Source organism: Gymnoscopelus microlampas, assembly GCF_963454915.1.
Source record: "Gymnoscopelus microlampas genome assembly, chromosome: 13".
Classification (NCBI taxonomy): domain Eukaryota; kingdom Metazoa; phylum Chordata; class Actinopteri; order Myctophiformes; family Myctophidae; genus Gymnoscopelus; species Gymnoscopelus microlampas.
The window spans coordinates 21085084-21094582 of NC_139950.1; the positions used below are offsets into that span (position 1 = coordinate 21085084).

The 9499-nt window shown below is 41.5% G+C and overlaps 1 protein-coding gene across 1 annotated transcript in view; it reads right to left on the bottom strand.

Annotated features, from left to right (window-relative positions):
• The window catches only part of LOC311058238 (gamma-aminobutyric acid receptor subunit pi), a gene marked incomplete at its 3' end in the record, with an annotated part of 17299 nt that extends 8014 nt beyond the window's left edge, over window positions 1-9285 (bottom strand). Inside the window, exons 1-3 of the mRNA XM_084075606.1 lie at window positions 9171-9285; window positions 6012-6079; window positions 5296-5513 (exon numbers count right to left, since the gene is read on the bottom strand). Of these exons, the coding sequence (XP_083931732.1) occupies window positions 5296-5513; window positions 6012-6079; window positions 9171-9267 (383 nt within the window). The 5' untranslated portion in view covers window positions 9268-9285. The remainder of the gene's footprint in view (window positions 1-5295; window positions 5514-6011; window positions 6080-9170) is intronic.
• Window positions 9286-9499: the final 214 nt, after the last annotated feature.

Sequence of the window (9499 nt, forward strand, 5' to 3'; positions counted from 1 at the left end):
TAAAACAGTTCGACTTGGGGTGTATACTTGAAGATTGTTTTCCTTCATGATTTTACCCATTTTCTTTTTTTACCGCGGGTCGTGGGGCGGGTTGAGGCGGGTTGGGTTCCGTGGCGGGGCGGGGCGGGTCATGAAAAAACCCGACCCGCACATCACTACAGTCTTGTGTCCCAGTCATTGTATAAGATCACATATAATCTCATATAAGTGCTGTCTTATGCATTCCTCCTGCTGAAAGAGCTGAAAGTTTATTCTCTGAAAGAATGAACTCTCCGTTAACTTCCTTCTTTCTCACTTTCTCATATCTCTATTCCCTATGGGAGCCTCATGCCTGGTTTATACTTGTGCGCGCCGCTGGCGGGCACCGAAAATAGTCAAACTACAAGCTCAGAACACCTTGCGATTCGACAAGTTGTTGTGAGTTGAGTTTGTGAGATCTCAACTATTTTCGGCACGCAACACTGACGACCGCTGTGCGAGAAGTATAATGGGGCTTTCAGTTGTCCCTGCCATCTCTTTCCATCATCCTCCTCTGCCTGCCTCCTCCATGTGCAGAAGACACATGCCCTCTGCCTCTGTGGTACTCCTCTACTCCTCTATTCATCTGTCTGACAGAGTGAGGCCCACAGGCTGTGAAGATTCATATACAGAGGCAAATGCCCATGAGTCCCAACACACCCACCCACCCACAGACACACCCACACACATGCACACGCACGCGCACACACACACTAAAGGCCAAGATGCAACAGCCATTCACAGACTAACGCAAAAGGATGCAGACATTCACGGCAACAAAGGCATGAAATCGACAATACGACCCCAAATGACCATGTCACGCAACATGGTAACAATACAAGCATGCACTTCCCTCTAGCCTTTTTCCCTTCAAAAGTACAAAGTAAAGAGGGTTGACCTCATTAAAATGATAGCATTACAAAAGTTGTCGTATCTCTTCTACACACACACACACACACACACACACACACACACACACACACACACACACACACACACACACACACACACACACACACACACACACACACACACACACACACACACACACACACACACACACACACACACACACACACACACACACACAGTATTGTCTCTTTTCATACGGGTGACTTTTTAATTAATGGGCATGATGCAACATTCAGAAGATAATTCATGATTCAAAGACAAAAGGCAGACTGGGAGCAATTAGTTCTCAATATGCCAACATGATGTGGGCTCAGTTGTTTGTGCAGCTTTACGCCTTCATAGCAACAACTAGCCTATCTCTGGCAGGAAGTACGTACCATAGACAGTAAAAAGTATGGACAACGTTACGCCCATAGCATCTACCGTAAATGAAGCTTATTTTTCAACTATTTCAAATCCGCCATCTTTCTATATGCTATGCACTCGGAAATGAATGCTATTGGTTGGGACCAGAACAGGGGTGGGGAATGAATGAATGCTATTGGTTGTGTAGCTTGTCAATCAAATCATCACAAGGTAGCCACGCCCCTCCTACAGCATACCCTACTTTATCATCAATTTTAAAATAAAAGTTTGTAAAGTTTGTGTAAAGTTCGGCAAAAACCCATCCGCTTGAATGGAGCTTAATGACTTCTGACAGTCAGGAGTGACTACAGGCCATTCATATGAACTGTCTCTTCCTATATAGCCTCAATTTACAACTCGAAGCTGGCCCCTTGGTACGTACGCTGATAGCAGACCCAGGACCTCAATTTTCTTTTTTCAAATCACTCAACAACAACTATGTCGTTTATTTATTTATTTTTTATAATCACAGAGCAATCCTCCGTCCAGGCTATGTGATAAGAGTTTTGCCAGACTGACCAATTAAAATGCTCCAGTGCCTCCAGCTTATCTACTGGAGCTTGCCAATCAGAGACATGTAAGTTAAATTAATATATATTTATAAATGTCACAACATCAACAAAACCCTTGAGTCATTTGTGCATATTCAACTCAGTCCGAGCTGAGAGCTTTGAGTGCTGACGCTCTGCAAAGCTTGCACCAAAATTAATAAAGCCATATGTGCCATATTGAAATAAGACACAGAAATGTAGATCATGCTGGATTTGAAAATGACATGTTTTGGGTGATGTGATCAGGACACCCTGGAAGGAAGACATGCTGTGCTACACTTTCACGGCTGTAGGTAGAAATAAAACCGAACAGAATACTGTATCACTATTATTAGCATGCCTCCTGGCAGAGAAGTGCACTCTACTGAGTGCACCTTTCTAGTTTGAGTTCAAATATAACAGTCAATCATTCAGTAAGTGTATGGGCTTGTTTAGAAGACATTTTGGGCTGCAAGGAATCTCTACACTGTCCGCCATTAAGTCAACTCACATCTTCTTTCCCTCCTATACACTCTGCATTTACTTTATTGTTTAATAAAAGGATTAGATCAATCCATAATCTATGTATAAAAGACATATTTGCATCTTTTTCTCAATTATTTGCAGATCCAGGAGCTTTGCACAAAAGACATTTAATTAATTTCCAGATAAGCCCATAAAACCACATGTCGACCATATCCTTGAATTGGATTCAGACCGTAGAAGATTGATATCCCAGATTTATGAGCTCATTAATAAAATCAATCCACAATCCACACTGAAAATGTAATAATGGCCTGGGACTGTGTTTCTTGGAGCAGTCTTAACAGATGACCAATGAGATGAGTCTTAGACTATACATCATCTACATCTACTAAACATCGCTTTATGCATTTGAAAGTGATACACAGTTCATTTTAACAATGCTAGATTGGCAAAGATTTATCCAAACATTGATGATTGCTTATGTCATCGATGTAGAGACAGCAGACTTAACCACATTAACACTAGTACATTTTCTGAATATAACCAATCAATCTACAAGCTCACAGTTGCATTGCATTGCCAATCGTCTATTTTCGACAAAGATATTTGGTGTAGATGGAAAAAGGATAATAAATAGATATTGTGTGTGCTCACGTGAGCTATAGGTTCCTGCGGGTGGGTGTGTGGGTTGACGCGAGTGTGCACGTGGAGTGGCTCATACTTTGTAGTTCTTTTAAATATTTCTTTATATACGGTACATATAGGTCTCTAATGTCATTTTGATGTACTGTACTACTGTAATCTTTTTTATTCTGTTGTATGCTGCTTTCTATATGGACATGTGTCCGAAATGAAGATTGTTATTATTATAAACCCCGGGGGGGCTCCAGTCAACCCCTGACCCCTAACCCCTGAAGTATATAGGCTTTAAGTGATTAATGCACACTGTATGTTCTGGCTGTGTCTGAATATCATACCTTCGGGATGTATTTTTAAAGCTTTTAGTGAGATGTTTGAACTCCAATTTGACCCTGACCCACTGCCAGTCTGTGACTTCTTTGGTTTGATATCAAAAGGAATCCTGTGCTCTTACCAAATAAAGCTTATGTTGTCATACAGTAGCTTTCACTGCACTCCTGAGACGTAAAATGAAAGCAAAACATCCTTCCAGCTTTTTCTGATCGGGTCAAATATGTAATGTTTTTCTTAAAGCTAGGAAAAAATGAATATCGCATGGTGTTGACTTTGAGTTCCATTGCAGTACCTTTCATGCTGACTGTGTCACTCTCACAGTGACATGCATATTATCCAGTTGTTGTGAGGTAAAGAGGAGCAGGTAGCAGTGTTTACCAGGGATTGTATGGTTTCACTGAGGTGTGAGATGTTCTTGGGGCGTGTGAGAGACAGAGCCTGGAAACGAGTGTCATGGCCAAAAGTGGAAGTGGAATTTGGCAACTGTGAACCTCATTAACATTACTGGAGAAAGTTATATATTCTATTCAGCCACCTGTTAAATTCTGAAAAAAGAAAAGAGATCATTTCTGTTGCGATTAACCAGAATAATTCATCGTTGTTGAGAAGAAACCAGCTAACTACATTTTTCAACTTTAAAAAAAATGTTATTATAAATCAACGCTATTGAACACCCTTCTCGTCTGTGTGTGGGTTAAAAGAATATTGAACCAATTAAAAGTATTAAAAAGCCTGTTTATCAAACTTAGCACTGACGCTAATGTTATGAAAACAATTAATTCTAGTTCTAAAATCTATGTAGTGTTTTCTGAGGAGAACAATGTGACAAGAAATTAGTTCATATTGCAATTGCTAGTTCTACTGAAACTGCAACTCTGTGAACCCCTCTTCGCAGAAGTTATTGTAATATTTAAAGTCCTGCTTAATATTGTAGGCCTATAAGCAGTGTCAGGGCATTCATTCACGTGATGTGATGCATTGTGAGCTTGGAGATCCATTGTCAGCTGTTCTTATCAATGATGGACAAAACCTCCACTGGGGGTATAATGGGGCTTTCAGTTGTCCCTCCACCAACTCCACTTGGGCGATAATATAATATAATGACAAATGCAAGTATCTGACAATATATAAAGTCACAATACCAGCTGTGATGATTTAAAAAAAAAATGGGGGGTAAACCTTGCTAACTCACAAAATGCTACCATATTCATTGTATACTGTAGATTGGAGCGTCATGAGACAATTCAAGACCAAGGACAACAACACCGCTAAAATACAAACAGAGTGACACACACACACACACACACACACACACACACACACACACACACACACACACACACACACACACACACACACACACACACACACACACACACACACACACACACACACACACACACACACACACACACACACACACACACACAAGCTGTTGCAATCTGACATATCAAACACCGAGATTAAAATAATGAATGTAGTAGAATGTATTGTAGAAATGCCATCATCACTGGATCAATAGGAGTTGAATGTCCCAGCTGCTACCCTACATCACCCATCTACAGTATAACCTGTTCAGGTGGCCCAGCACGCAATCAAAATACAACAGTAATGCACCATCACAGACGCCCACATACAAGTAGCTTATCAAGCAGTAAGCCTTTGCTCACAGAGCAATATCTGTTAGTGATCCTAACAATTCTTCTCTCACTTCAATAGGCCACAGCTCTTTTTATTGACAGATCAATCTCTCCTCTTCTCATACAATCCAATATCCAGCCAAGTGAACTCATATAATCCCCCTTTTTGCAATCACATTATCTCAACCTACGCTTTCTGCTCTCCCCCAGTAGCATTCCCTATTCCCCGGGCTACTTCTCATTGCCGACTGAACCGGAAAACAAATGGAACACAATAGAATAAAAAAATAACAACCAAATAACAATAAAGTCCAATTTGTTAGTTGGCTAACCTCAGAGCGTAGAGGACAGTCCCATTGGGGAAGATGCGGATCAGCCTGTTCTCTACTGTGATATCGTGAAGGAAGGATTTCTTGGAGTCCACGATGAACGTGTCAGGAACCCACAGCAGCTCCACCAGTCGCCCATCGAGACTCAGGCTCTTGTTGCCCTCAAACACCAGTCGCTCATCGGTCCAGCGCTGGCGCAGGAAGATGGTAGCTGTGTAGTCCTTCAGGGATTCAGTGATCAAAGGTCACATCATTGCTGCCACAATGTAATAGGCATGTCAACAATATGCTGATACATGACCGATGGGTCGCTGTTGTTTTTTTTTTTGCAAACCTAAGTAAAAGCATTTTGTGGCTATTACCAAAGGTCTGCTCTGGCGTTTAATGCATTGTTGAATATTGATGGCGTCAGGTCCCTTAAGCCCCTCTACTCTACACCCCAAGCTACACCCTAGCAAATCCATGTCTGATTTTTTGATTTTGACTTTACATTTGAAAAGTGCATCTATAAAGTACATCTAAAAAATCAAAATAAACTCAAAGAAGAAACATTTTTTAAATCACATGGCATAGTCCTTGGTAAAAAACAATATAGCTGAACGAATGCTTTGATAAAAAGTAAAGTCTTTAGTCCCCTCTTAAAAGCATAGACAGACTGTAGAGCTCTCTTAGGCCTTAATGTCGTAGGCACTCATATGTTATACTGTGTGGTTGCTTACCATGTTGATCTCTGAGATGGTGTCAATGCTGGCGATGTCCAAACTCATTCCCACTGTAACAGGACCATCTAGGGAGATACAGGGAAATAGCATATATTATAGAGTACATTGAAGTAATCCTCGATGTCTGAGTAATCCTGTGTGCGTTTGTGTGCGTGCGTGTGTTCGTTTATTACTATACTTGCGAGTGCCAAATGTCCCAGAAGAAGTACAGCAGAATTTGAGAATTAGACATAGTTAGATCTGTAGAAGCACTCCGTCTATTTCTTCTAATAACGTACCACTTTTTAGAGTAAGTCTAATAAAACAGCATTTGCAATGCGAACAGCAAGACAACCTTTTTTTTTTTACTTGGAAAAACACCAAATTAGAAAGTCAAGCGCACTGTCAAAAACTGTGTTGCTTCTTTTAATGTTTGACTCAAGCTAATAAGAACATGATCATATTTATACAGGAAGTCCAAATAGGCTTGTGTGTGCAGATCTTGTAGATTGGAGTATGAGTAATTTTAGGCATCTAGAGCTTAATTATGCTAATTAAGCTCTAGATGCCTTGCTGCACACTTTGTAATGACAAGTCATCCAAGGACAGCACATTAGGAAAACTTTACAGGCGACACAACTGGGAACAACTTCAGTGTAGCAGGGCCTGTGGAGGCTCGTGGGGGAATTAGCATTGCTTGCCTCTGTCAAAGTGGGTATCTGTCACTGCTGTGACTTACTGTAAATTTTGTATGAGGCGGTTTGATGTGCGTGCGGGCTTGCGTACGTGCGTGCTTGCGAGTACACGTTCTTTGAAAAGTTAAGGCTTTTTTTCCCATTCCAAGTGGCTATGACTGACTTCCAAAGTTTGCGGGCCCTGGGTAGACAACCCGACCTGGCGGAGATTGGTGGAGATCTGCGCTCTGAGGAAGAGCACACCATTCCAGTTAAAGCAGGCAATCAATTCTACATTGCTCAGCCCTTCAGTAACTGTTGCCTTCATTTCTCATACATTGCAGGCAACACACATGTGCTCAAATGTGATCTGCTGCCTTGGAACTTTGCAACGTGGTTCTAGAACTGTGGGCGGAGCTACGCGGGGCCTTCGGTGGCTATAGCGACCAATAAAAAAATATATATATATATATATATACAGACCATTACAGGAGCACTTAAAAGTAAGCATATTACAAATTCAATAGTGTATATTTAGGGTGACCATACGTCCTCTTTTACGTGGACATGTCCTCTTTTGGGGGGCTGTCAAGGCCTGTCAGGTTTTTTTAAAATAATTTCCTTAAAATGTCTGGGGTTTTGCTCGTGTGTTTGTGTATCACAGTCACAGACCATACGTATTTACAATGCTCCTTCATTTGGAAACACACTCTGAGAGGCGGAGATCCACCCAGAACCTAATGAAACTAATGTCCTACTCTGCGGTATGTCCACTGGTGCATTGGTCTGATTTGGCTAAAATATTTGTATATAACCCTCAAGAATGAAATCAAGTTATATTGATGCAGAAACATGCTTTCGGTCAGCAGGTATAGGAGCTGCAATCACTTTTTGGCACAGGAGGAATAGTGTTTTTTTGGTCGGATCGGCGGTGACAAATAATCATAATGCGATGGATACACAAGGGATTTGTGGAGAACATTTCGAACACTTGAACGGTAGATCAAAGACTGACATGACACCATCTCTTTGTACGTACATCGTAGCTATACAGCATGTGAAATGCAAATGCTGTGCTATGCAGACCTTGAAGTGAATTTGAATAATCCATGCAATGAAGCAGTGTATGCACACTGCTGTGATCTTGGATAAAAGTTCAGAACTGATAACTATCGTGACATGGTGAATCTTCATTTAGAGAGATATGTGTAAGTACTGTACTTAGGCTTTTAAGTCCAGACAAGACTACAGTACAGACTGCTTTCAATCTATATATAGCGTAACTATACACACAAAGGCACTCGCGAGTACATGTGAATGCGCATGTAACAGCTTAACATGTTTGTGACAGTTTGCCTATTATTTTGTATCTGTATTCGTTTCTGTTGCACTGCAAAGCACTTCAAGTCAAACCTGTTTTGCTACGAACCACTTCAAAAATAAAACTGACTTGACCATTATGCACACTGCACTGTGAAATTCATCTAGATCAGGGCTGCATATGCCTGTATATAGTATAGCATCACTTTCAAGGCTTTAGACATTTATGCACTGGTCTGCACAAAATATGTTAATCATCATGAATGAATGTGAGGCAGGCAAAATCATACAGTATATTCCAAAAAAGCACCCACCAGCACATCAGCTCTCTCGCTCAGTCTCTCTCTCTCTCTCTCTCTCTCTCTCTCTCTCTCTCTCTCTCTCTCTCTCTCTCTCTCTCTCTCTCTCTCTCTCTCTCTCTCTCTCTCTCTCTCTCTCTCTCTCTCTCTCTCTCTCTCTCTCTCTCTCTCTCTCTCTCTCTCTCTCTCTCTCTCTCTCTCTCTCTCTCTCTCTCTCTCTCTCTCTCTCTCTCTCTCTCCCAAGCATGCAGGTCCCAAGAGCATAATCTCATTTTTCATGTCGGTGAATACATGTGCAGGTTCAATTTTGATTGTTATGTGTGTAATATATGTGCTGGTTATTTTTTATTTGTGTGTGCGTGTGCGAGTGCGAGTGAGAGAGTGTGTGTGTGTGTGTGTGTGTGTGTGTGTGTGTGTGTGTGTGTGTGTGTGTGTGTGTGTGTGTGTGAGAGATGGTTATGCATCTACTGTAGGGGCAGGTTCATCTTGATGGTTATGCATTTACTTTAACCTCCCCTTGTGGTCTCCTGATAGGCCAATTTCGGTGTATATTTTTGGTGGCAGAGTAGTAGAGATCATGGTTGCTCCCTCCAGTGTACGTGGCTGTAGGTGTCACTCACTTTGGAGAAGTAGTTGGACAGCTAAGAGGGTACTGAGGGCGCTGTCCTTTTGACTGTATCTTAAATACCAATCCCATTGATATGAGCTTGTATATCTGCTATTTTTGAATAGCCAAAGTGTAAAATAATGCTTTTTAGCTCAAAACAGAAAGTGACACAGATGCGTTCCAGGTCTTAATGGGTTAACCCTGTCTTTTACCCTGAGCCATCCCAAACTAGCAAAGTGTGTTCATGTCTGTACTGTGTATGGGCAGATTTCCTTACTGTCAAAGAAAGGTCTGAGGTACTTGTTGTATCCTTTCATCAGCCTCTGAATGGTAGGAGGCAGGATCTCACCCTCCTTTACTTCTGCATTAAGCATTGAGGTCTCCAGCAACCTGCGGAAAAGATGGAGACAAAACATCATACATAAATCTCCTATGAACAAATACAACTGGTTCAACTAATATACAGTATACAGTGTGGCTCCTATTCTGCAGCCCGCTAAACCCCTAAACGTTACCCTAAACCTGTTAAATACGGATAATGGAGCTGCGCTGCCTTCTAGCACCTGCGCTCCCCGTCCCCCATTATGCCGACGCCGTTAGTTGCGC